Source organism: Phyllostomus discolor, chromosome 7 (genome assembly GCF_004126475.2).
Source record: "Phyllostomus discolor isolate MPI-MPIP mPhyDis1 chromosome 7, mPhyDis1.pri.v3, whole genome shotgun sequence".
NCBI classification, from domain to species: Eukaryota; Metazoa; Chordata; class Mammalia; order Chiroptera; family Phyllostomidae; genus Phyllostomus; species Phyllostomus discolor.
Genome location: NC_040909.2, coordinates 34,701,042 through 34,728,716, shown reverse-complemented (window position 1 = coordinate 34,728,716; position 27,675 = coordinate 34,701,042). Strand labels below are relative to the sequence as shown.

At 35.6% G+C, this 27,675-nt stretch overlaps 1 protein-coding gene across 5 annotated transcripts in view; it reads left to right on the top strand.

Annotated features, from left to right (window-relative positions):
* Positions 1 to 27,675, top strand: part of PIK3CB (phosphatidylinositol-4,5-bisphosphate 3-kinase catalytic subunit beta) — a 189,066-nt gene that overhangs the window by 129,257 nt on the left and 32,134 nt on the right. For 3 of the 5 annotated variants that reach the window (XM_028517978.2, XM_028517979.2, XM_036030715.1), the window contains 6 exons: positions 1,778 to 1,908; positions 4,107 to 4,157; positions 17,770 to 17,958; positions 23,758 to 23,879; positions 24,193 to 24,258; positions 25,824 to 25,967. In XM_028517978.2, the coding sequence (XP_028373779.1) occupies positions 1,778 to 1,908; positions 4,107 to 4,157; positions 17,770 to 17,958; positions 23,758 to 23,879; positions 24,193 to 24,258; positions 25,824 to 25,967 (703 nt within the window). The remainder of the gene's footprint in view (positions 1 to 1,777; positions 1,909 to 4,106; positions 4,158 to 17,769; positions 17,959 to 23,757; positions 23,880 to 24,192; positions 24,259 to 25,823; positions 25,968 to 27,675) is intronic. The other 2 variants (XM_028517981.2, XM_036030716.1) reach the window with 1 other exon arrangement.

Below are 27,675 nucleotides of genomic sequence, written 5' to 3'. Positions count from 1 at the left end.
GTTATAAGGAATAACCTTGCTTATGATATATTAAGATAAATTCCCAGAAGTGGCTTTTTTGAGTCAAAAAATAAATACATTTGTGATGTTGATAATCATAAATTGCTATCTTAGAGATTATATCAATGTGTGCTCTGCATTTGTAATACATTAGAGTGCCTTTTTTGTGATCTTTTTCTTTAAATTCTCACCTGAGGACCTGTCCATTGATTTAGGGGGTAGGGCAGGAGGGAGAGAAAGGGGTGTGGAGAGAAGCATCAGTGCCAAAGAAACATTTGATAGGCTGTCTTCTGTATATGCCCCAATCAGGGATTGAATCTAAAAGTTCTAGGCATGTGCCCTCACTGGGGATCAAAGTCACAACCTTTTGGTACATTAGATAATGCTCCACCCAACCATGTGACCCAGCCAGGGGTTTGTGATCACTTTTAAGCATGGTTACCTCCATAAAGCTGGGGGCTGATAAGAATACTAAAATGTACCCTGACTGTTATGGCTCAGTGGACTGCAAATGGTCACTAGTTCGATTCCCAGTCAGGGCACATGCCTGGGTTGCAGGCCTGGTCTCCAGTAGGGGGTGCATGAGAGGCAACCACACATTGATCTTTCTCTCCTCTTTCTCCTTCCCTTCCCCTCTCTCTAAAAATAAATAAATAAATATTTTAAAAAATACTAAAATACTACACTTGACTTTAGATAGGTTGCATTGGTAGGGCAATTAAGTATAATGCTATTAGTTAGCAAATATAGGGTCATTATTTGCAGAGAAAGCAGCTTTAGAGGTGTATAAATTATGAGAATTGCATCAATCCAGTGAAAATGGAATCTGAGATTGAGAGTGTTAAAAAGATGAGCAAAACATTAAGTAGCTGAAACTTGTAAATTTTTAAAAGATTTTTCTAGTTTTGGGAGATAATTCTGATTGTGTTACTGTCTTTTCATTGGACCTAGCCAGACTTTTTCAGGAAATACAGAGAGAATAACTTAAAAATCAATGTAAGAAATGAGGAATTAATTTTAGAGAGGGGAGGCTTCAGGTTATACTGCTTTGTTCTCTCATCTTGGGTTTCATCTCTCTTCAGCAGTTTACTTATCTGTGAAATCAGAAAGTTACATGAATTCCAGTGTTTTAGGACAACACTGAAATTCTAAGATTCCCATGCACAATTTTGTGAATGGACTATGTTTAGAGTGATAGAGAAGAGGAAGAAGTGCCTTGAAAGAAGCAGGTGGTGAGGTTAAAGGAGTACCACTTGAATGGAGTATTATAAAAACTACCAGAAAAGGTGTTTAACTGTATCAGAAGTTTGAAATAATTAAGGAGTATTACATTTGTCAAAGAATGTCATTGATGACTTTGAAAATCATGAATCTGATACTGTGATGACGATAGAAATCAGATACATGTGATTAAGAAATCTGTCTGTAGTGATGAAATAATGAATCCTATGGGCCACCCAATTTTGATGGAGGGGGAGCAGTTTCAAGTTAAGTTTTTTTTTCTTAATTGAGAATACTTACCAAATTGAAGAAAGAGCTTGGGTACTAGCTATTCATTTCTGTTAATTTTCTCATTTAAAAAATGTATGTAAACCCAGATTCAAATTTTGTGCTAAACATTAACAGAAAATTAGAGGCTTACTGTTAAAATTGTTTGTCAAACTTCCTTAGGTGACACACTTTTAAAATAATCTTCATGGTTGAAATCCCTTCATGTTTTATTTTATTTTAGTTTTGAAAGTATTTTTTAAGAATTAAAATTGTTTGCATCTTTTAGATGAACTTGAAGAAATGTTGAATCCAATGGGAACTGTTCAAACAAATCCATATACTGAAAATGCAACAGCCTTGCATATCAAATTCCCAGAGAATAAAAAACAACCTTATTATTACCCTCCCTTTGACAAGGTAAGCTAATTTTTTTAAAGGACTGCACTATACATGGAATAATTGAATTATTAGTTTCTGGCTCTACGTGTTTATGGCAAAGCTCTGTATGTCTAATTCTATTCCTATTTCAAAACGTCACATAAATTGACAGCTTTGACAGGTTCAGTGCAAAGACCACTGAGCTGGGAGCCAACTCTAGTTCTGGCTTTGTCACTGATCAAGCGAGATATGTTATCTTTGGAGTTCAGATTCCTCATTTATAAAATAAGGAAATCATTCATTGTTCTCAGAGATTTCTTCAAATTAAAAGGTCTGTAAATGTGTTTATATGTAATTCTGAACATGTGAAATGTACAGTGAAACATGCCAGCATGTTCGTTCTGAGATTAAAGACATGATCGCTGCTACGTTAGAGTTGGTATTGAAAGAAAATGTTGAATATTACAGTTAGTAGGACTTTTTAAAGTACTGTTATTTGAATCTATAGCAAGGACTTCCATTTCTAAATGTATTCCCTTAATATAAAGCTGCATGTCTTGGGGATAAGGAAAATATCTTGTGGGGGTTTACAATAGGGCTACGATAATTTACATGCTAAGAGAGCTAAGCTGTCATGTTTTATCTTCAGATTTGGCATTTTTGTTTCAGGTATGATTGATGCTGATTTTTATGATGAAATCTTTGAGCAAATTCTCAAATAATAATGTTCCTTTTATTTTCCTTAATCCATTTGAGAACCAGTTACCTTTAAAAAATGGTGTTACTCTAAATAGCATTTAAATTAATCCACATGTAACTTAATTGTGTTTTAATATTCAACACTACCAGACCTGTAGAGAGTAGATTTTTAAAATAGTATGTAAATTAAATTTATGTAATTCAATATTTCTTTTTTAAATTTGCATTTTAGTTGAATTTTTATCCATCTAAAAAGAAACTTTTTATTTCAAATTCATGTAAATGTTTTTCTGACCAGTAATGTTTTGTGATTATTGCAGTAGAAATCCCAAATATATCAAGAGCCCCATACCTTAGTGTACATTGAGTAAAAAAAGGTACATTTTGACTCATCCATTACATTAATGGCATGGCTTTATTCCTTGAAATAAGAATAGTGGTCCTAGCTGTGCCTATTTTTGTGTTCAATTATGTTTTGTTCAACAGTCAGTTATACTTATTTTGGAATTAGATGAGATGCTTTTGAAGCATTTTTACAAATACAATATCTTGTGCAAATATGAATTTTTTTAATCTGATATTTTAAGGGAAGTCTAGTTTTTAAAGAATGTTTTATTTCAACATTGCTTAAGTTATCTTTAACCAGTTACTGAACTTTCCTTTGCCTTTGAAGATCAACTTGGGATGAAGATTTTAGTCTTTAAATGTCTAACTATGTTTACACTTATTGGGTTTCCTTTAATAGTACAGTTTTATATGATCACTGTAAACACCAAATCAAATAATAATGATATGAAAAGAGAAAGTTTTCCACATCTTAAAAAATGGAATTTTCTTGATGTAATTACTTGCATACTTTTGCTTTTCAAATCAGTTTTATTTTCATTGCTTAATTTGTTTAACCATAATCTCCTTTGATCATTATAACAACTTTGTGAAATTGGATGGGAACTATCATTACGTTTTACACATGAGGATACAGACAAACTATTAGTTTAAGATTACCTAACTCAGATATGGATTTTCAGATTCTTTACCACTTATCTTCTTCCTGGGGGTCACATTTCATCAAGGCTTAGAGGCCTTTGGAATTTAATGGTTTGAAAAATATTTTTAGACTCTCTTTAACATTACTTTACATTTTTGATATCTGTTAATTCAGAGAAGACATGACATGACAAAACTTACTCTGTAGTAACTCTAATATACCTCTTTATTTTCTTAATCAGAAGATATTTACCTATATTATTTTTTTCCATATCCATATGAAGCCACTATTCATTTTACCTACAGACTATCCTAGTGCATCCTGGGAATCACAATCCCTTATAGTAATGCTGTTGATGGATTCCCAGTTGTCATGAGTTTGAAGGTTCTGAATCACTTCGTATTACCATTTTGCATTTAAAATTCATGTTTACATTATAAAGCATAGAAATGCCAGACTACATGTAGTCTAAGTACAAGTGTTGTCATTTATATTTAAAATTTTACAATTACAGGAGCCTAAATTGATTTTTTTTAAATCTTTTAAACAGATTATCGAAAAGGCAGCTGAGATTGCAAGCAGCGATAGTGCTAATGTATCAGTAAGTATCAAGGTTCTAAAATGGCCCTTTCTTACTATACAGTTGTGCTTATTATTAGCTACCTTCATCTCACTTACAGCAATGAACTTACAGAAGACCAGACTCACATGCAAGAACAGTCTGTGAGTGTGGGTGAGTGTGTACATACTAATGCTTTGTTAAATGGCAGCTGTCTGTAAGTGGTCTGGGTTCAGTGTAAGCCCTTTTCTGATATAAACACAAGTTCAGCATCTAGTTTGTAAGGGATACTATGACATCTCATAGATTAACAATGCAGTGTTTGTGAATGTAATTCAGTTCAAGAAGGAGGCTGTAACTTTTTTTTCTCTCATGTAACAGCAGATATAATCACCCCACGTTTCTTGCATCTTGGTGTGCTGCCTTGTTTTACATGTAGTTTCTATCTCATGGTTTAATAGTGGTGTTTGAGCTGTCTACAGCAAGAACAGGAAAAGCAAAACTAGAGGCTACACTCATTCTTTTTGAGGATATCAGTGACATGCCTCATATCTGCTTATATCTCATTAGCCAGAACCTAGTCACATGGCCATCCTTAACTACAGATGAGGCAGGGAAATGTAGTCTTTAACTGGGCAGTCATGTGTTTGGCTGAAAGTAAGAGATTGTAACTACTAAGGGAAGAAGAGGAGAATGTATATTGGGGGAAAAACAGCAGTCTCTGCCACACATAGTAGTTCTACTTTTTCTGCCCAGACACTACAAAACATATCACTTTGTTTACTTAGTTCATAATATATATATAATATTTCTACCATCTATATTTTTTAATTTAAAGAACTTTTTTAGTTCAACACTTGACTGAGTTCTAATCTGATACTCTCTTTTCATGTCATCAGTTCACAACTTTTAAGTGTAAAGCCATTTTCAGTGCAGCCATTCTGTATAGATTGGTAATTATATAGAAGCTGACAGGCAAAGTGTAGATAATGTATATATCTTTGTCATTTGCAGTGAATCAAACAATATTTATTGCTGGCTACTTGGAGAAATGTCTGGCACATGTTGTCTTCGGCTTTGCCATTAGAGTTTTCAAAAATTGCTATAGGTTGCCATGACCAGTGTGGCTCGGTTGGGCATCGTCCCGCAGAGCGAAAGGTTTCTGGTTTGATTCCTGGTTAGGGAACATGCCTGGGCCGCAGGTTTGGTCTCCAGTTGTGGCATGTACGAAACGCAACCAGTCAATGTTTCTCTCTCACATTGATGTTTCTCTTCCTCTCTTTCTCTTTCCCTTCCCCTCTCTAAAAATAAATAAATAAATAAAATCTTTTAAAAATTTTCTGTAGCTCTGTAGTGCAGGTTGTCTGCTACTATAAATACTTTAAGAGCAGTTCTCTGTAATGAAGCAAAAGAAGTTTATTACCACTATACATTTATCAGTCAGGCAGTTCTTAAAGACATACTTTAAGTTTAAGAGATCCCTTAAACTCTTAAGTTTAAGATATTCCTATATAACAGTTATATAGGGATGTCTTCATTCTAACACCTATTTGTAGTTACCCTTTATTAGTTTTAATATTGCTTTAATATTCTTGCCCAGGTTTGATGTACCCTTGTTTTTTATTTTTTTAAGATTTTATTTATTTATTTTTAGACAGAGGGGAAGGGTGGGAGAAAGAGAGGCAGAGAAACCTCAATATGTGGTTGCCTCTCACGCACCCCCCACTGGCAACCTGGCCTGCAATCTAGGCATGTGCCCTGACTGGGAATTGAACCTGTGACCCCCTTGTTGGTTCACAGGCTGGCACTCAGTCCACTGAACTACACCAACCAGGGCTGATGTACCCTTGTTTTTTAAATTGGGTATATAATACAGTTAATAAATTGTGAAGCCAAAAATGAAGCCAAAAATGTACCCTTGTTTTTAAATTGGGTATATAATACAGTTAATAAATTGTTTATTACAGTTAATAAATTGTAATTTTCTGTAACTCCCAGAAACTTTCCTCCTCAGAGATAACTGTGTAGTTTAGCTTGCAGCTGCCAAACCTAATGCTATGTTTGCATTTATGTACTTTATACGTAAATGTCAATACCCTCTTTACAAAAATCAATGAGCTTTTTATTATATAATCTCTTCCTTTTTCATTTAATGCATTTTGTGGGTCTTGTCATATCTGTATGTTAAGGTTTCTTCTTAACATTCCACCGCATTAATTATAAGTGTCCATTACATTCCCTTACTGATGGACGTTTTGCTTACTTCCAATTATTCTACACTAAAACAGCGCTGCAATTAATATTTTGAGCATACTTCATTATACATATGTGTATTTTATAGGATGGATTCCTAGAAATAAAATGATTAGATCAAAAGGTATGTGCTGTTTTTGTAAGAGTTCTGCCAAGCTGCTTACCATAAAGATGGACAATTTACAACCCCATCTACACTGTAGAAGGATTTCTACTTTTTATATTTTGTTTTTTAATTAAAATTTATTTTTCTTTTTTAAAGATTTCATTTATTTATTAAAATATATTTTATTGATTATGCTATTACAGTTGTCCCAGTTTTCCCCCTTTTGCTCACCCCTACCCAGTATCCCCATTCCCTCCAGCAATTCCCTCCCATTAGTTCATGTCCATGGGTCATGCATGTAAGTTCTTTGTCTACTCCATTATCTATACTGTTCTTAATGTCCTCCTGTTTTATACCTACCAATTTGTACTTCTTAATCTCTGCACCTTTTCCCCTGTTATCCCCTTTCTCCCTCCCAACTGATAACTCTCCAAATGATCTCCATATTTCTGATTCTGTTTCTGTTCTGCTTTTTTTACATAGTTTGTTTTTCAGATCTAATTGTTGATAATTGTGAATGTATTGCCATTTTAATGTTCATAGTTTTCATCTTTTTTTTCTTATAAAAATCCCTTTATCATTTCTTATAATAATGGCTAGGTAATGATGAACTCCTTTAATTTTACCTTGTTTGGGAAGCACTTTATCTGCCCTTCCATCCTAAATGATAGCTTTGCTGGGTAGAGTAATGTAGGTCATAGGTACTTGCTTTTCATGGCTTTGAATATTTCTTGCCAGTTCCTTCTTGCCTGCAGAGTTTCTATTTAGATATCAGCTGACAGTCTTATGAGAACTCCTTTGTAGGTAACTGTCTCCTTTTCTCCTGTTGCTTTTAAGATTCTCTCTTTATCTTTAACCTGTGGCATTTTAATTATGATGTGTCTTGATGTGGTGCTGTTTGGGTCTATCTTGATTGGAACTCTCTGTGCTTCCTGGACTTCTTATGTCTGTTTCCTTCACCAAATTATGGAAGTTTTCTTTCATTATTTTTTCAAATATGTTTTCAGATAAACTCAGTTCAGAGGAAAGAGCATGATTGACCAAAGGAGCTATTCCACCTGCAGATCCCTTGATAACCCCTCTGATGATTCCCCAGCCTCCTCTTGTTCCTTGTATTCCTTGATTCTGAGCTGGAGTTCCCCTGGACTGTGTTTCTCACTAGCTGCATGGCTCTTAGCAGATCAGACTTCTGGTTGTATCTGCTTTCTCTCATTAAAGGAACCCTGTGTTAGGCACACTTTTTCCTTCCCCAGAGCTGTTATTTATTAGTAATTTTAAAAAGATATATCTTTTCTAACACTTTATGGCTTTTTTGAGTGACAGGAATCAATAGAACTGTTTTAGTTGAATATTCACTGTATATGCCAAGGGGAGGTTACATTCCTTAATAAGATCAACACAGGTTGACTTGTTGAATTGTGTGCGTGTATATTTATAGGTATATATAAAACACATGTATACATATGTATAATATATAGATGCACAGTTCATTGGTTGAATTTACCATTACCTTACTAACAGAATCATACCTACTCTTGGAATTAGAATTTTTTTTAAAAATGTTATTTATTTATTTATTTATTTTTAAGGGAGAGGGAAAGGGGCAGGGAAAGAGAGGGAGAGCAACATTGATGTGCCAAAGAAACATCAGTCAGTTGCCTCTCACACACTCCCAACCAGGGACCTTGCCCACAACCCAGGTATCAGGCATGTACACTGAATGGGAATTGAGCCAGTGGCCTCTTGGTTTGTGGGACCATGCCCAACCCACTGAACCATATCAGTCAGGGATAAAATGGTTTTGTTTTTTTTAATTGTGATAAAATACACATAACATAAAATTTACCATTTAATCATTTTTAAGTATATAGTTTAGAAGTGTTATATATATATTCACAATATTCTTAACACATTGTTAAGTGCAACTGATCTCTAGAACTTTTCTTCTTCTTGCCTAACTAAAACTCTGTATCCATTAAAGAACTTCATATTTTCCTTCTCTCCCCTCAGCCCTTAACATCCATTATTGTACTTCTGTCTCTATGAATTTAACCATCTAGATAACTAAAATAAATGGAAGCATGCAGTATTTTATCCTTTTGTGACTGGCCTTTTTTACTTAGTGTAATGGCTAGAGATTTTGTCGTGACTTTGGAGGATGCTTCTGGCACCTAGTAAGCGGAGTTCAAGGTTACTGCTACAATGCACAGGACTGTCTTCCTACAACAAAAATATCAATACCAAGATTCAAAAACCCTGCTCTAATCTAAAGATCTATGTTATAAATAAAGTTCGTCTTATTTTCTTATGGCAGAAACAGGCATAAAACATTACTGGCTGGCTTTGGAGAATGTATGTCATTATTCAGCCTTTAGTTAAGAGGTTCTGGGAACCTACCTAGAATGTTTTCTTTGTAGAATGATCAGGAATGTTCACAGCCTTCAGTTTTAGGGAATCGAAATATCAAATATTAAAACAAATTTTTCAAACTTACTGAAAATTTGCATAAGAGTTTAAGTTCCCATATAGCCTTCATTCAACTTCCTCAGCTGTTAACACTTTAGTACATGTTTTACCAAATTGTGTGTGAATGAATTTTTCTGAATCATTTGTGATTGAGTAATATCCTGTCTGCCATGTCCTTCTCACCCCTTACATATTCAGTGTGTTTTTCCTAAAAACAAGGACATTCTCGTACTTAACCTGAATCCATTTATAAAAATCAGAAAAATAATATTGATATACTTTCGTTGTCTAAACCACACATTACATTCATATTTAGCCGGTTGGATCAGTAATGTCCTTTATAGGTATAAAATCCAACTCAGGATTACTTGTTGTGATTTATTTCTGTGCCTTTAGTTTCCTTCATTCTAAGTGACTTAGTCTTATTTTTAATGACTGACATTTTTTAAAGAATACAAGCCAATTACTTTGTAGAATGTCACTCAGTTTGGATTTACCTAATGTTTTTATCATGATTCCAGGTATGCATTTTTAACATGAATATTATATAGGTGGTGGAGTGTTCCTTTTACTGCATTTTATCAGGAAGCAGCAGTGTCATTTTATTTGATTACTATTGATGTTAATTGTTATCACTTGATCTGCTAAGTTTCTCTCTATAGTTAGTATTTTATGCAGGTGGGGTGGGTATTTTGACTCTAAGTAGACCTCCTGTTTTACATCAGATTTTTATGTAGTTGTTTTAATAGTTATCAATATACCTTACATAAACCAATATTATTACAGTGGTTTGCCAAGTGCTGATTTCCAAATTTATTTTTTTCCTTTTGGACTTATTAGTTGACTTATACCATAAGATAGATATTTTCTTCTCCATTTATTTTCTTTTTTTAAAGATTTTATTCATCCATTTTTAGAGAGGGAAGGGAGGGAGAAAGAGAGAGAGAGAAACATCAATGTGCAGTTGCTGGGGGCCATGGCCTGCAACCCAGGCATGTGCCCTGACTGGGAATTGAACCTGCGACACTTTGGTTCACAGCCCGTGCTCAGTCCACTGAGCTACACCAGCCAGGGCCTTCTTCATTTATTTTCTTTTTCTTTTTTTACTTATAGTAATATGGATCCATGATTTCTACTTTATTTAATGACATACTTAGTTACTGTCATTTATTATGATGTTCAAAATGACCCAGATTTGGCCAGTGGCAGCCCATTCAAGCTTTTGCTTGTGTCTTTTTGACAAGTCCCAATCATTCTTTGAGCATTCCCTTCTTTCTGATAACAACAAAGTGTTTCAGAATCATCTGGTATTTCTTTTACCCCAGTTTTGGAATCAGTAATTTCTCCAGGGAGTCCTGATCCCTTTTACTTGTGAAAAGTATTTTGAATTTAAGAACTGGGGAGTAGGTATGCTCATTGTTACTGGCATGCAATTGCTTTTAGTCCTTTTCATGATACAGCGAGATGATATATGTATGAGGTCTGCCGTGAAAAAGTTCAACCACTGTTAAGATAATGAGAACAGTTTGCGCGACACCCATATAACCTGTAGACTATGGACTAGAATGCGCGTGTGTATCTTGACTGTATTCATCAGTGGGGGTGGTAGATGCCATTGAGTGAGCATGTATACTGTGTGGCCCTTGCATTCAAAATGACTGAGGTAGTAGAGCAACAGATCTGCATCAGATTTTGTATTAAGCTTGAACATTCTTCTGTAGAAACTATTTGGATGATTCAGAAGGCTGCAGCTGTGGGCAACTGGTGATTGGCAGCTTTATCACCACTAAACTGTCCTGCTCACACCTCACATCTTGTGCAGAGTTTTTTTGCAAAACATAAGATCGCCCAGGTGACTTAGCTCCCCAACAGCTCAGATTTGGTGTCCTGAGACTTCCTGGCTTTTCCCAAAACTAGAATCACCTTTGAAAGGGAAGAGATTTCAGATCATTGATGAGATTCCAGAAAATATGACGGGACTGCTGATGGCGATTGGGAGAACTGTGTGAGGTTCCAAGGTGCCTAATTTGAAGCGGGACTGAGGCGTCATTGTGCTGTGTACATTGTTTCTTGTATCTTGTTCATTAAATGTCTCTATTTTCCATATTACATGGCTGGATACCTTCTGGACAGACTTTGTATGTCTATATTTGCATATATTTGGGCAAATGCAAGTGCAGATATACTTCTTTTATCTATTAAAAACCATGAGTTCTTACCAGTGCTTCTAATTTGGATCCAACACCACAAATTTTTTTTTCTCACCTTTGAATTTCCATATTTTAATTTCTTCTTTGACAGTGAAAAATCTGGATTCCTACTAATCTCAATATATTTACTTATTTACTCAGTTCCACTTGTGTTCAGTCTCTCAGTTACATAACCATCTTCTCAGTCTTTGTCACACCAGCCCTGTCTTCATGGACTGTCTCATCCCAGCTACATGTTAGTCAAGTCCCCAGTCAAGCCAACAAGTTGTTAATTCTGTCCCCTCGAGCACACTGCTAAAGATGCTGTTTGATTTTCCAGCCTCTCTGAGGACAACAGATGAGTTTTCCAGCCCTCTCCATTGTGAAGGGGAAATAGCCATAGTTTTCTTTAAATGTGCTTATAGCAAGGTTTATATGTTTTGTTTTATTTTGGTAAATACACTATTACAATATGTGTATGTTTTTGAAAAATCTAAACATAAAGACAAAATAGAGAATATGGGTGGTAATTTTCATTGCTATCACCTATGATTTTCCCTTATTTTAGTTCAAGCGCTTGAACATGTATATAAGTTCACCAGTTATACTTACAGTGTAATTTTTAATTACTGATTGTTTTGGATTTTGTAAAAAAAAGCAAGATTCTGTGTTTTGTTGGGCTTTCTGCCACTTTCTGGTAGTTGGTTGTTTTACCTTGGCATCATTCAGTGCTGTGCTTTCCACAGCTCAACAAACACTCACAGTACAACTACCCACCCAAACCCATGCTCTCCCATCTTAGTTAACTTCTAGTTCTTCAGGATGTTTACTTATAGGACATCTTTAAAGTCTAATTTTGATCTGTGAAATAGGAGGTCTGCTAGCTTTTTTGCAATATTTTACCTAAAGCAAGTCTGCCTTTCTGTGACATGAACAATTTATACTTTGTTGTCAGCAGTAATAGGTTTCACTTTAAGGTGTGAGTGTAGGAGTTTCATTTTCAAATTCTGACTTCTCATGATCACTTTTCAGAGAAACCTAAGTTAAGCTTGTCAAATAGAGAATACATGTTTTTTACCATAATAATACATGGAGTCTTTGTGTGTCTATTTTTTTAAATGAGACTTTTTTTAAAGAGCAGCTTTAGGTTCACAAGAAAATTAGGAGGAAGGTACAGAGATTTTGGCATATATCTGCCACCATCATCCATGTGTATAGCCTTCCCCATTATCAATATCACTCACTAGAACAATACATTTGTTACCAAGACTGAGCCTACATTGACACATCATAATCACCCAAAGACCGTAGTTTACCTTAGGCTTCACTCTTGGTGTTCTGCATTGTCTGGATTTGGACAAATGTATAATGACATATGAGGTCTGTCTAGAAGGTATCCAGCCATGTAATATGGAAAATAGAGATATTTAATGAACAAGATACAAGAAACAATGTACACAGCACAATGACGCCTCAGTCCCGCTTCAAATTAGGCACCTTGGAACCTCACACAGTTCTCCCAATCACCATCAGCAGTCCTGTCATATTTTCTGGAATCTCATCGATTATCTGAAATCTCTTCCCTTTCAAAGGTGATTCTGGTTTTGGGAAAAGCCAGGAAGTCTCAGGGTACCAAATCTGGGCTATAGGGGGACTGAGTTCACCTGGGTGATTTGATGTTTTGCCAAAAAACTGCAGGAGACATGATGCCTGAGCAGGCACAGGGTCTTGATAAAGCTGCCAATCACCAGTTGCCCACAGCTGCAGCCTTCTGAATTATCTGAATAGTTTCTGTGGAGGAACGTTCAAGATTAACGCAAAGTTTATTGCAGATCTCTTGCTCTACTTGCTCATTTTGAATGCAATGGCCACAGTACACATGCTCACTTGATGGCATCTACCACCCCCACTGACTAGTACAGTGAAGTCATGATTATTCACACATGCACATTCCATTTCACTCTCCTTGGCTGCCAGGTTACATCAATGTTGTGCAAACTGTTCTCATTAAATTAACAGTGGCTGGGCTTTTCCCGGACATACCTCAGCTTATAGCCATCATTATAATATCATACAGAGGGTCTTTACTGCTCTGCAAACCCTCTATTCTTTGCCTGTTCATTTTCCTACCCCAACCTGTATCCCTAGCAACCACTGATTTTATTTTATTGTACCCCTAATTTTGCCTTCTCCAAATGCCATATAGTTGGAATCATACATTATTTAGCCTTTTTAAATTGTCTTCTTTCATTTAGTAATATGCATTTGAGGTTTCTTCATGTCTTTTCATGGCATGGTAACTCATTTTCTTTTAGTGCTAAATATTTTGTTGTTTATATGTATTACAGTTTATCCATCAATCTACTTAATTCTGGATATCTTGATGCTTCCCAGTTTTGCCAATTTTGAATAAAGCTTCTATAAACATCCATGTGCAGGTTTTTGTGTGGGCATAAGTTTTCAGTTCCTTTTGGTAAATACCAGTGAGCATGATTACTGGATTGTGTGGTAAGAGTATGTTTATTTTTGTAAGAAACCACCAAACTGTCTTCCTAAGTGATTGTAGTATTTTTCATTCTTAATATCAGTGAATGAGAGTTGCACCATATATTCAACAACATTTGGTGGTGTCACTGTTCTGAGTTTTGGCCAAATAGGTGTATAGTTGTATCTCATTTTTGTTTTAATTTGCATTTCCCTGGTGACATGATGTTAAGCATCTTTTCATATACTTATTTTCCATTTGTGTATTTTATTGGGTGAGGTATCTGTTTAGGTTTGTATCCTGTAGTTTAGTCTAGTGGTTTATGTTCTCACTGTTGACTTTTAAGAGTTCTTTCTATATTTTGGATAACAGTTTTTATCAGATAAGTCTTTTTGCAAGTATTTTTTCCAAGCCTGTGACTTGTCTCTTTATTCTCTTGACAGTGTCTTTCACAGAGCAGATAATTTCAAATTTAATGAAGTCCATCTTACCAGTTCTTTCTTTGTAGGATCATGCATTTGGTGTTACTTGTAAAAAGTAATTGCCAGTTGCAAAGTCATCTAGATTTGCTTTTGTTATCTTCTATGAGTTTATAGTTTTGCGTTTCACATTTATTTTTCCTTAAGTTTGATAGTTTTAGTCTTTCAGTTTTGTTCTTTGTTCTTCAATATTGTGTTGGTTATTTTGTATCTTTTGTTTCTCTATGTAAACTTTAGAACCCTTTTGTTGATACCCAGAAAATGACTTGCCAGGATTTTTATGGGTTTTGCTTTAAATCTGCTTATTAAGTTGGGAAGAGCTGACTTTTCCCCAATATTGAGTTTTCCTATCTGTGAATATGCAATATGAGATATTCATTTAGTTCTTTTTTTAATATATTTTATTGATTATGCTATTACAGTTGTCCCATTTCCCCCCTTCATTCCCCTCCACTCTGCACACCCTCTCCCACCCACATTCCCCACCTTTAGTTCCCCACATGTCCATGTGTCATAAATTCTTTAGCTTCTACATTTCCCATACTATTCTTGCCCTCCCCCTGTCTATTTTCCACCTACCATCTATGCTGCTTATTCTCTGTACCTTTTCCCCCTCTCTCCTCCTCCCACTCCCCTGTTGCTAACCCTCCATGTGATCTCCATTTCTGTGGTTCTGTTTCTGTTGTAATTGATTGCTTAGTTTCTTTTTGTTTTTGTTTTAGGTGTGGTTGTTAATAATTGTGAGTTTGCTGTCCTTTTACTATATATGGTTTTTTATAGATAAGTCTTCTTTTTCTTAGATAAGTCCCTTTAACATTTCATAAAATAAGGGCTTGGTGATGATGAACTCCTTTAACTTGACCTTATCTGAGAAGCACTTTATCTGCCCTTCCATTCAAAATGAAAGCTTTGCTAGATAGAGCAATCTGGGATATAGATCCTTTCCTTTCATGACTCGGAATACTTCTTTCCAGCCTCTCCCTGCCTGTAAGGTCTTTTTTGAGAAGTCAGCTGACAGTGTGATGGGAACTCTTTTGTAGGTAACTGTCTCCTTATCTCTTGCTGCTTCTAGAATTCTCTCCTTCTTTTTAATCTTGGGTAATGTAATTATGATGTACCTTGGTGTGTTCATCCTTGGGTCCAACTTCTTTAGGACTCTCTGAGCTTCCTGGACTTCCTGGAAGTCTGTTTCCCTTGCCAACTTGGGGAAGTTCTCCATTATTATTTGTTCAAATAAGATTTCCACTGGTTGAACTTCCTCTTCTTCTTCTGGTACCCCTATAATTTGGATGTTGAAACGTTTAAAGATGTCTGGAGGTCCTAAGCTTCTTTTCATTTTTTTGAATTCTTGTTTCTTCATTCTTTTCTGTTTTGTTGTTCCTTTCTTCCTTCTGGTCCACTCTATTGTTTTGAGCCCCAGTTTCCTTCCCATCACTGTTGGTTCCCTGTGCATTTTCCTTCATTTCTCTTATTGTAGCCTGCATTTGTTCATCTAATTTGCAACTAAAATCAACCAATTCTGTGAGCATCTTGAGCACCAGTGCTTTGAACTGTGCATCTGATAGGTTGGCTATCTCTCAGTCGCTTAAAAGTACTGGCTCTGGGGCTTTCAATTCTGTTTGAGCCATCTCCTCCCCCGTAACAGGTCGCGCCTGTTACGTTTGAGGGGTGGAGCCTTAGGTGTTCACTAGGGCAGGGCACCCCAGTTGCTGGGTTGTGATGTATGTGGGGGCGGGGTCAGAGAGGGAACAATTGTGCTTGCTCCACTCTCCGTTGGACCTCAGTCCCTTCCGCCACTTCCCCTGAGCAAACTGGGCCCTTTCCCGTGTGGGTGGGCTTGTGCACCCCGTGGGTCTCTCCAACAAACTCTCCTGTAAGGCTGGGAGTCTCTCCCTGCACCTCAACCCCCACAGATGTTTTCAATCAGTGCCCCAAGGCTCTGTTTCCCAGTGCTGGGATCCTAGGTTGTGTGCAGTGCCTTGCTTCACAATTGCCACCTCTCTGGGTCTGCCGGTTGCCCGCCCTCAGCCGGGGTCTGCCAGCTGTCGCTTGCATGCTCGGGGTCCACCTGCTATGGTCTTGCATGTCCTGGATGCCTTACGTGCCTGGTCCCAACGTTCTCTGTAACCTGTATCCCAACCCGAGCTGGGCCACCCAACTCCACCCCTCCTACTGGTCCGGATGCATGGGTCTATTTTAACTTCTTCGTTGTCCAACTTCCATACAGTTCAATTTTCTGTCAGTTCTGGTTGCTATTCTGTTTCTAAATTGTTGTCCCTATCTTGGTTGTGGGAGGAGACACAGTGTGTCTACCTATGCCTCCATCTTGGCCGGAAATCCTCATTTAGTTCTTATTTGATTTCATTCATCAGAGGTCTCTAGTTTTTCCCATAAAGATCTTGTATATATTCTGTTAGTTTTATACACAAGTTTTCATATTTTGGGGTGCTAATATAAGTGATACTGTGTTTTTAATTTTAAATTTTACTTGAAGAATTGTTTCTGATATATAGGAAAACAATTTATTTTTGTATATTGACCTTTTACCCTGAAACCTTGCTTTAATTGCTGGTTAGTTCCAATAGTGTTTTTGTTGCGTATTTCGGATATTCTGCATGGATAATCATTATCCCTCCACTATTTTTACATATGCATATACTATTTTGCTTTGTCTGTTACTTTAGAAAATTAGTAATATGACTTCAATTTATTTTAATGTTTATGTCAAATCCCAGTTAAAATGATACAAAGTACAAAGTAATATTATAATAGTGTATAAATCCCTATAGAATCTTGTCAGATACTTCTGCAGAGATTGTGTGTGTGTGTGTGTGTGTGTGTGTTTAAATGCATTTTGTCCTAACTTGGACAGTTTTTTAGTATAAGGAAATGCACCTTTCTCTTAAAGCAATTCAGAGTCCTAGATCTAAAAAAGAGCATGGATTTTCTTCTTTATTTTAGTATTTTTGCATAAGAATTGGGAAGAACAATGGGGTAATTATATTTTCCTGTGTGTTTAGCTAATATTTATTTCTTAATCTAAATGGTTTTATATGCCCTGACCAGGTGGCTCAGTTGGTTAGAGTGTCATCCCATATGCCAGAAAGGTGTGAGTTTGTTCCCTATTAGGGCACATATGGAAGGCAACCAGTTGTTGTTTCTCTGTCACATCAGTGTTTTCTCTCTGTTTATCTTCCCCTTGCTCTAAAATCAATCCATATATCCTTGCATGAGGATTAAAAATAAAATAAATGGTTTTATGCCTCTGAGCTAAGAAGGCTCTTATTAGTTTTCTTTAACTTCATATGTTTTGTTGATATATTTTTGGTTTTGTTTTTTAAAAATAGAAACTTAAAGAGATTCAGTTCAAATAATGATTTTTTTCATCCAAATTGCAATTCTGCCACCTAGTGTTTGCATGTGGATTATTAAGGAACAGTATTTTTCCTGTTTGAGAATAACTTTTAACTTCATTTTTAGCTTTTAGATACTGTTTGGCAATAAAAGCTTTAAAAAGGGAATCCATCTTTATTAACCTTATCGAGGAATTAGATTTTAAGTATCTCATATGTTAAAGCTCATAAATTATGTATACATTCATTGTACAAATTTGCTAACTTTTTACCCAGGATGTTTGCACAATTGAATTCTATAATGAGTAATTTTACTTTCTTAGAGTCGGGGTGGAAAAAAGTTTCTTCCTGTACTGAAGGAAATCTTGGACAGGGATCCCTTGTCTCAACTGTGTGAGAATGAAATGGATCTTATTTGGACTTTGCGGCAAGATTGCAGAGAAAACTTCCCACAGTCACTGCCAAAATTATTACTGTCAATCAAGTGGAATAAACTTGAGGATGTTGCTCAGGTAACAAAAGATCATTCTGTAGTACCTTTTGGGAATATATATTACTTTCTTGATTTTGTGTAAATTTTCCTTTTCTACATAGATATATTGCTATAGGTTTGATAATTTTCTTTGAAGTTTTAAATTCTTATGTATAATCTAAATAGTAGTCTAGAAAGTTTTAAGATTTAAAAATAGCAGATTCAGTGTAGATTTTCGGTATCTTTCACTAAACATAATAAAAACAATGGTCTTGATGTAATTGTCTACCACTAGCAGGTTGTAGGTCCTGGACTACTTCTAACAGCTCAGGGTACTACAAAGTTTTAATCTTAAGATCATTTGCAATGACTTCTAAAATTAATATGTATTGCTTGAAAATTACCTCTGTTTGTCAAATTATATTATCAAACAGTGAATGATGGATCAGCAACGAAATCAAGGAAGAAATCAAAGGATACTTTGAAACAAATCAAAGTGAGGACCCAATAATCCACAATCTGTGGGACACTGGGAAAGTAATCCTAAGAGGGAAATTCATAGCATTACAGGCATATTTCAAAAAACAAGAAAAATCTCAAATAATCTAATTTTATACTTGAAGCCACTTGAACAAGAACAACAAAAGACGTGAAAAGTAGAAGGAAGTTAATAATAAAGATCAGAGCAGAAATAAATGGAAGAGAGTCTACAAAAATGATACAAAAAAGTAATGAACCCAAGAGCTGGTTCTTTGAAAAGATAAGCAAGATTGACAAACTTTTAACCAAACTCATCAAGAAAAAAAGAGAGAGGGCCCAAATAAAATCAGAAATGAAAGAGGAGAAATAACTGACACTAAAGAAATACAAGGGATGATAAGAAAATGTTGTGAACAACTATATGCTGACAAACTGGACAACCTGGATGAAATGGATAAATTCCTAGAAACATACAATCTTCCAAAACTAAATCAAGACAAATCAGAGAATCTGAACAGATGGATTACACCTAGTGAAATTGAAGTAATAGTCCAAAAAAACTCTTAACAAACAGAATCCCTGGACTGGATGGCTTCACAGGGAAATTTTACTAAACATTCTAACAGGAACTAACACCTCTGCTTCTCAAACTATTTCATAATATTCAAGATGAGGGAAGGCTCCCAAACTCATTTCACGAAGCCAGCATTATCCTAATTCCAAAGCCAGGTAAAGACACTACAAAGAAAGGAAATTATAGGCCAATATTCCTGATAAACAGATGCTAAAATCCTCAACAAAATATTAGCAAATTGAATACAGCAATGCATCAAAAAGATCATACTCCATGGTCAAGTGGGATATATTCCAGGAATGCATGGTCGGTACAACATTTGAAAATCAATAAATGTGATTCACCACATAAACAAAATGAAGGATAAAAACCACATGATCATATCAATAGATGCAGAAAAGCACTTGATAAAATCCAGCACCCATTTATGATCAAAACTCTCAGCAAAGTGGGAATAGAGGGATCATACCTAAATATAATAAAGGCCATCTATGAAAAACCTATAGCCAGCATCCTACTCAACAGGCAAAAACTACAAGTGTTCCCCATAAGACCAGGAACAAGACAGGGATGTGCACTATCATCTCTCTTATTCAACACAGTACTGGAAGGCCTAGCCACAGCAACCAAACAAGAAGAAGAAATAAAAGGCTTCCAAATTGAAAAGGAAGAAGCAAAACTCTTTATTTGCAGATGACATGAAACTGAACACAGAGAATCCCAAAGATTCCACCAAGAAACTACTAAAACTGATCAATGAATTCATCAGAGCAGCAGCATACAAAAGGAATATCCAGAAATCAGTTACATTTTATATGCCAATAACAAACTAACAGAAAGGGAATTTAAGAAAATAATCCCATTCATAATTGCTACAAAAAGAATAATGTACCTAGGAATAAACCTAACAAAGGATGTAAAAGACCTGTACTCAGAAAATTAGAAGACACTGAAGGAAGAAATTGAAGAAGATACAAATAAGTGGAAGCACATATGTGTTCATGTATGGGAAGAATTAACATCATTGAAATTGCCCAAAGCAATCTATAGAGTCATTGCAATTCCTGTTGAGATTCCAATGATGTATTTCACAGAACTAGAACAAATATTTGAAAAATTTATATGGAACCACAAAAGGCCCCAGACAGCAACATTGATCTTGAGAAAGAAGAACAAAGTTGGAAGAATCACACTACCTAATATCAAATTATACAATAAGGCCAAAGTAATCAAAACAGCATAGTACTGGGCATAAAAACAGACACATAGATCAATGTAACAGACTAGAGAGCCCAGAAATACACCCATACCTTTATAGTCAATTAATAATGAACAGACTAAGTAAGCACATACAATGGGCTAAAGATAGTCTATTCTATAAATGGTGTTGGGAATATTGGACAGATACAGGCACAAAAATGAAATCAGATCACCCTCTTATACCACACACAAGAATAAATTCAAAATGGATCAAAAGTTTAAATGTTAGACCCAAAACCATAAAAATCCTAGAAGAAAACATAGGCAGCAAAATCTTGGACGTTGCTTGTAGTAATATTTTAACAGCTATATGTCCGCAGGCAAGGGAAACAAAAGAAACAGAACAAATGGGACTACATCAAATTAAAAAGGTTTTGCATAGAAAGGAAATCATCAACAAAATAAAAAGACAACCCACCATATGAGAGAATATATTCTCAGATACATCTGATAAGGGGTTAACACCCAAAATTTATAAAGAACTTATAAAACTCTACATGAAAAAAGCAAACAACCCAATTAAAAACTGAGCAAAGAACCTTAATGGACACTTCTCCAAAGAAGTCATACAGATGACCAATAGAAATATGAAAAGATGCTCCACGTCACCTAATGATCAGAGAAATACATATTAAAAGCACAATGAGATATCATCTCATATGTGTTAAGATGGCTATCATCAATAAATCAACGGACAAAAAGTGATGGTGAGGATGTTGAGAGAGGGGAACCTTTTTGCCCTCTTCGTGGGAATGCAGACTGGTACAGCCACTGTGGAAAGCAGCGTGGAGATACTTCAAAAAATTAAAAATGGGTCTGACTTTTAACCCAGAGACCCCACTTCTGGGAATGTATCTGAAGGAACCCAAAACTAATTTGAAAGAATATAAGCTCCCTTATGTTCATTGCAGTGTTATTTACAATCTCCAAGATATGGAAGCAGCCCAAGTGTCCATTAGTAGATGAGTGGATAAAACACCTGTGGGACATTTACACAATGGAATACTACTTGGTTGTAAAAAAAAATAAGAAAATTTTACCCTTTGCAACAGTATGGGTGGGCCTGGAGAATATTGTACTAAGTGAAATAAGGAGGTCAGAGAAAGACAAATACCATATGATTTCATTCATGTAGAATCTAATGAACAAACTAAACTAACAAAGGAAATGGGGACGGGTTCGTAGATGGAGAGGAAGATGACAGTGGAGGGGTGTTGAGGAGGTAGAGGGATTGAGCAAGAAGGAAAAAGGACTCATTGACATGGACAACAGCATGGTGATTGCTGGGCGTGGGGTGTATAAGGGTACTAAACAGTAATGGAAAAGGTATAATAAAGATTTTAAAAATGAAAAAGAAAGAAAACAAGTTACTTTCTTAAAAAATATCATCAGTGGACTTCAGTGTTTTTGGAAATGAAAAAATATCTTTTAACTTAGCTGCTAGATATTCATTCACATATTATTGACTTTTGGGGGGCACTGACCTATGAGGTCTTTCTGGGAAAAGTCCAGCCATTGTTAATATAACAAGAATGGTTTGTGCTACGTTGACATAACCTGACAGTGAAGAAGAGTGGAATGGAATGTGCATGCCTGAACAATGACCACTTCACTGTTTTCATCAGTGGGAATGGTAAATGCTGTTGAGCGATTGAGTAAGCATGTGTACTCTGTGGCCATCACATTCAAAATGACTGAGTGAGTAGAGCAATGAATCTGCATCAGATTTTGCAGTGAGCTTAAACATTCCTCCACGGAACTATTCAGATGATTCAGAAGGCTTTCAGGGACAATATAATGAGTGCAGTATAAGTAAAAGTGTGGCAAAAATTCTTTAAAGATGGTGGAGAATCTAAATGATTTGTGTTCTGAAAGACCTGCAACAAGGAGACCACCTGAGAATATTGAACGTGTACAGGCTGCAGTCAATAAAGACTTCTGGCTTTTCCCAAAACTAAAATCACCTTTGAAAGCGAAGAGATTTCAGACTGTTGATGAGATTGAGGAATATATGAGGCAGCTGATGGTGATTCTAACAAAGGATTTTTTCAGAGTGTTTTGAATAGTGGAAGAGATGCTGGGAGAACTGTGTGAGGTCGGAAGTTCCCTCCTTTGAAGGAGACTGAGGCGTCATTGTCCTATGTACAGTGTTTTGTCTATCTTATATCAAACAAATGTCTCAAATGTCTCTGTTTTCATATTTCATGTCTGTGTAGTTCCTGGACACTCCCTGTAATTAATGAGGGGTAAATAATTTGTAAAATTAAATAATAAAATATAAACTATTTTTATTTCATTCCCAAAGTTCAAGCTGTATACAGAAGCTCAAATGACATACACAAAGCAGCCAGCAGGTAGTAACAGACCGCTTTTAACAACACAACTTTGAGATTGGACAGCCAATTGAGAGAAAGTCTTCCAAGTCGTTGCCATCTATCTATGTGCCATAATTTTGTAACTCTGATGTTGTAGACATTTGGTCTATCTTCCTTGGGGTTGATGTCAGCAATAACCAAGAAAACCCAGTGAGATAAATCAGATATTAAGTAATACTTTATTAGATGGAGTTGAGCTTTAGAGGCCACATTCATATTGTCAAAAAACTTTGTTTGCTCTCCATAACCAGTTTTCTTCCCACTTACCATCCCTAATAAGAATGCATGCTATAAACATGTCAAAAACTTGAGGAGTAAGGGACTCTTGCCAGCAGCAACCATGATGAGTGTCTTTGTGCTATGATGGGATACAGATAAAATATAAACTTTTTATTCAATTCTCAAAGCCCCAGTCTCACGCAAAAACTCAATAGCTCAAAAGGTTTGGGCTCTCTGGAACTAGGGTTTTCAAAGATGTGGCTATGTGTACCCAAACCTATCCTCCACCTGCACTTCCAGCTCATCTCCCCAGGGAATTCTATTTTTATCCTACATTTAGACCATTTCTAAGTGGCATCTGTAAATAGGAGACTGGTTGTATTTATCTTGTTTTTAGAAAATAAACAACTAGGTGCTATTTATTTCTAATGGGATACTTATTGTGATTTAAAGGGTTTAAATGTGTTATGGTCAATAAAATGTTCAATTAAATGATAAGATTCCCTGAAAATATTAAGAGTTCAGAGTAAACTCAAACTAATTTTCTGTTATTAATGAACTGTATATGTAAATTTTCCATTATTAACTTGCCTTGCAACTTTTATTTATACTTTGAATTTTACCTTTGAATTTTACCTATTTCTTGGTCACTTTGTGCATGCATAAGCATTCCTTCCTTCCTTCCTCCGTCTCTTCTTTTAAAAATTATTTAATGGCTATTGATTGTAGAATTCATCTATTCAGTGTATCATTTATTTCCAGGTAAGTACTTAATAGCTTTTTTCCTGTTTATCTATAGAATATCTCAGCTGTGACAATCCTTATTAACCTGTATTAACAGGAATAGATTTTTGAGGCCTTTGTAATTTCTTTTGACCCATCTCTGCTTCTACTCCTATAATTTCTGAATCAGTTTCAATTTTTTAAACAGCTTCAGGCACTACTTCAGATTTGGCCTAAACTGCCCCCGCGGGAGGCCCTGGAGCTTCTAGATTTCAACTATCCAGATCAGTATGTTCGGGAATATGCTGTGGGCTGCCTGCAACAGATGAGGTATCTTGTGTACTTGGCTTTTTGTGGGGCAAGGAACTACTTGGGTGTGGATAGAGAAGGTGATGTCTACGTGAATGTCTCATAAGAAAAGAAGGGGGCTAGGAATTGTTCAAAGTTTAATAAAGCATTTGTTCCTCCCTCCCGCCCCCAATATGTGTGTGTGTCTATGTGAGCAGACTTATTCTATTATTGTAGAACAAACAAAAACATACTGAATCAGAGGTCCCCAAGATCACCCTCAGGTTCCATGATTCACTAGGAGGACTCATAGGACTCAGTATATAATCATACTCTTGGTTATGATTTATTACAGCAAAAGAATACAGAGCAGAATTGGCAAAGGAAAAAGATTCATGGGGCAAAGTCTGGAGGAAACCAGGCAAGTTTCTAAGGTTCCTTTCCTAGTGGAGTCACACTAAATACACTTAATTTCTCAACAACAAGGTGTAACAACATGTTTGAAATATTGTCTACCAAGAAAGCTCATTAGAGATTTAGTAGGTAGGGTTTTTTTTAATGGGGGCTAGTCTAGCACATACCAAAACTCTGGAGTTCCAGAAGAAGAATGGATATTTAGTATAAACCATATGTTTGCACAGTTGAGGCACACTCTTACCTGTTATGGTGGTAGAAAACCTTTTGAAATCTTTGTTTCCAGATGCCAGCCAAGGGGAACCTTTTTCAGGTGATAGCAGTCAGGCCTGCTCTGTTAACTTTTTCTATCTACCACTCAGAATAAGTAAATGTTAATATTCCATAATGATTATTTTTAAAAACTTTAAAAATTTTTTAAGGAAATAACATCATAGTTTAAAATGAAGTTCTCATAGTTTCCTTACTGAGTTCTGATTACTTCTTCGCTTTCCAGAGGCAACTGTAATCATGAATTTGGTGTGTATCTTTCTATACCACATTTTTATATTTTTACCACACTTCTACATCTATAAAAATATAGATACAGAATGATATTATAATACATTTAAAATTCACACAAATGTGTTTTACAATATGCATTGTTTTACATTTTGCTTTTTAAAAAATTCAAAGTTAGGTTTTTGGGTTCAGTGTTTCCCATCACAGATAAAATTTGTTTATTCCTTTTACCACTGTGTAATATTCTGTCAAAGAGATACATCTTAACTTTTCCATTTCCCTGTTGAGGAACATTTTAAGTTTTCTCCCGATTTGACTATTATATACAATGCTGCTGTGAATATGCTTATACAGTCCCCTTTGGTCAATACTGTGTAGAAATCCATGGATTTATTTGCAAGTAGTGGACTTCGGATTCATATCTTACCTGACTACTGGAATTGCCTCTGATGGGAGTGTGTTTACATGTAAATGTTTGGGAATGGACACCCAATAGAGAGGCACTAACCTTAATTAATTCAACTCAGTTTAATTAAAATATTATGTTGTTATTAATTCAGTGATTGAACTCCCACTTAAAAATGCACTTATTTTCTTATCCTTTAAGTGAAAGTTAAGATTTAATTGTTCATTGGTTATCTGGGAGAAAGAATTGCTTAACCTTAATGATAGGAAAGGAAAATAAATTGCTGAAGTACTGATAAAATTTTTATTTTAAAAAAACCGATCGGTTGACTGAATACAAAATTTTTCCAGCGTCCAGAAATTAGTACCTAATTTTATTGTAACTCTGGGCTGATTGTAAATACAGTCATCAGTTTTATCAACCTGAATAATTTAATAAAAATGCCCTGTATATCTATTATTTGCTCCCATCCACTCTTCCTTCTGCCTATGTGAAATCCTCAGCCTTTCTTTTGTATTAGTGGAATAGTGAATGTAAGCATGCAACACTCCTGACCCCTCAAAAAACATTGTGTTTCAGTAAGTAAGTATTTGATAGTTTGGTAGGAAGGGATCTTTTTCTGGCACAGGGTGTTGAGTGACTTACTGTGTCTTTTGTTTTTTCAGTGACGAAGAACTCTCTCAGTATCTTTTACAACTGGTGCAAGTTTTAAAATATGAGCCTTTTCTTGATTGTGCCCTCTCTAGATTCCTATTAGAAAGAGCACTTGCTAATCGGAGGATAGGGCAATTCCTATTTTGGCATCTTAGGTAAGTATTTTATATTTCTTTTTTTTTATTTTAATCATTGTTCAAATACAGTTTTCTCCTTTTTACTCCCAATCCAGCCCCCCCTCCCACCCCTCCCCACTTCCCTCCCATTACCACCCTCCCCTTAGTTTATGACCATGTGTCCTTTAAGTTTGTTCCTGTGAACCCTTCCCACTGTCTGCTGAAATTCCCTCTACTCTCTTCTGTGGGCACTGCCAGCCTGGCCTCTATTTAGTGTCTTTGGTTATATTTTGCTTGTTTCTTTGTTTTGTTATTTAGGTTCCTGTTAAAGGTGAGATCATATGGTATTTGTCTTTCACTGCCTGGCTTGTTTCGCTAAGCATAATGTTTTCCAGCTCCATCCACACTGTTGCAAAGGGTAGGAGCTCCTTCTTTCTTTCTGTTGCATAGAATTCCATTGTGTAAATGTACCATAGTTTTTTGATCCATTCATTTACTGATGGGCATCTTGGTTGCTTCCAGCATCTAGCTATTGTAAATTGTGCTGCTGTGAACATTGGGATGCATAGGTTCTTTTGAATTGGTGTTTTAGTGATCTTAGGATAGAGTCCCAGCAGTGGAATCGCTGGGTCAAAAGGCAGATCCATTTTTAGTTTTCTGAGGAAGTTCCATACTGCTTTCCATAGTGGTTGTACCAGTCTGCAGTCCCACCAGCAGTGCACTAGGGTCCCCTTTTCTCCACAACCTCTCCAACACTTGTTGTTTGTTGCTTTGTTTATGATGGCCATTCTGTCTGGTGTGAAGTGGTATCTCATTGTGGTTTTAATTTGCATCTCTCTGATAGCTAGCGATATTGAACATCATTTCATGTGTCTTTGGATTTTCTGTATGTCCTCCTTGGAGAAGTGTCTGTTCAAGTCCTTTGCCCACTTTTTAATTGGATTCCTTGTCTTCTTAGAGTGCAGTCTTGTAAGTTCTTTATATATTTTGGAGATTAAACCCTTGTCTGAGGTATCATTGGCAAATATGTTTTCCCATACAGTTGGTTCTAAGTGTTTTATATTTCAATTTGAGTCTACCTTGTGCTTTTATAAATATAAATCAGCATAAGACAGGGCATTTAGCAAAAACAGCCAGCTGCTTTAGTTGTTTCTGAGCCATCTATAACATTGATATTCTTCTCAGTATCTCCTATTTCTTGATAACTCAAACTGTTAACTTTCACTATTCGGCAAAATAATTTAGATAAGTATCCCTCCGTGCCTCCTTGATTTTTAACTGAAACTAATCATTAATATGTTGCTATTTTCCTATAAAGTGTACTTACTATAATATATTTAGGCTAAAAAACAGATTTACTAATTCCTTCCATAAGTTTGTGTTGGATAAAGATTTTAAAGTTTTCCTATAACAACAGCAAGTTTATTTTCAGCTTCTTTATTAACTAGGTCATTTTTAGAAATACATAAACCTTATTTCACCCAGTTTGTAGAGGAGTAAAATCAGGAAAGAGGACTAAAATTCTTTTGTTTCCTATGAAAAATATTGATTTCTCATTTCTGACCTTTTTGTTTTTTTCATCTGGACTTCATAGAATTGAAAGTAATGATTATCAGAAAATAAAATAACTTTCTTTTAGGCTGAATTTCCTAAGGAAAATAAATTCTACATCTATAATATTTTTATGTTAATTTTAGGGATTATATTTTTATATCTTGATTTTCTTAAGAGTCTTTCCTTTTTTATT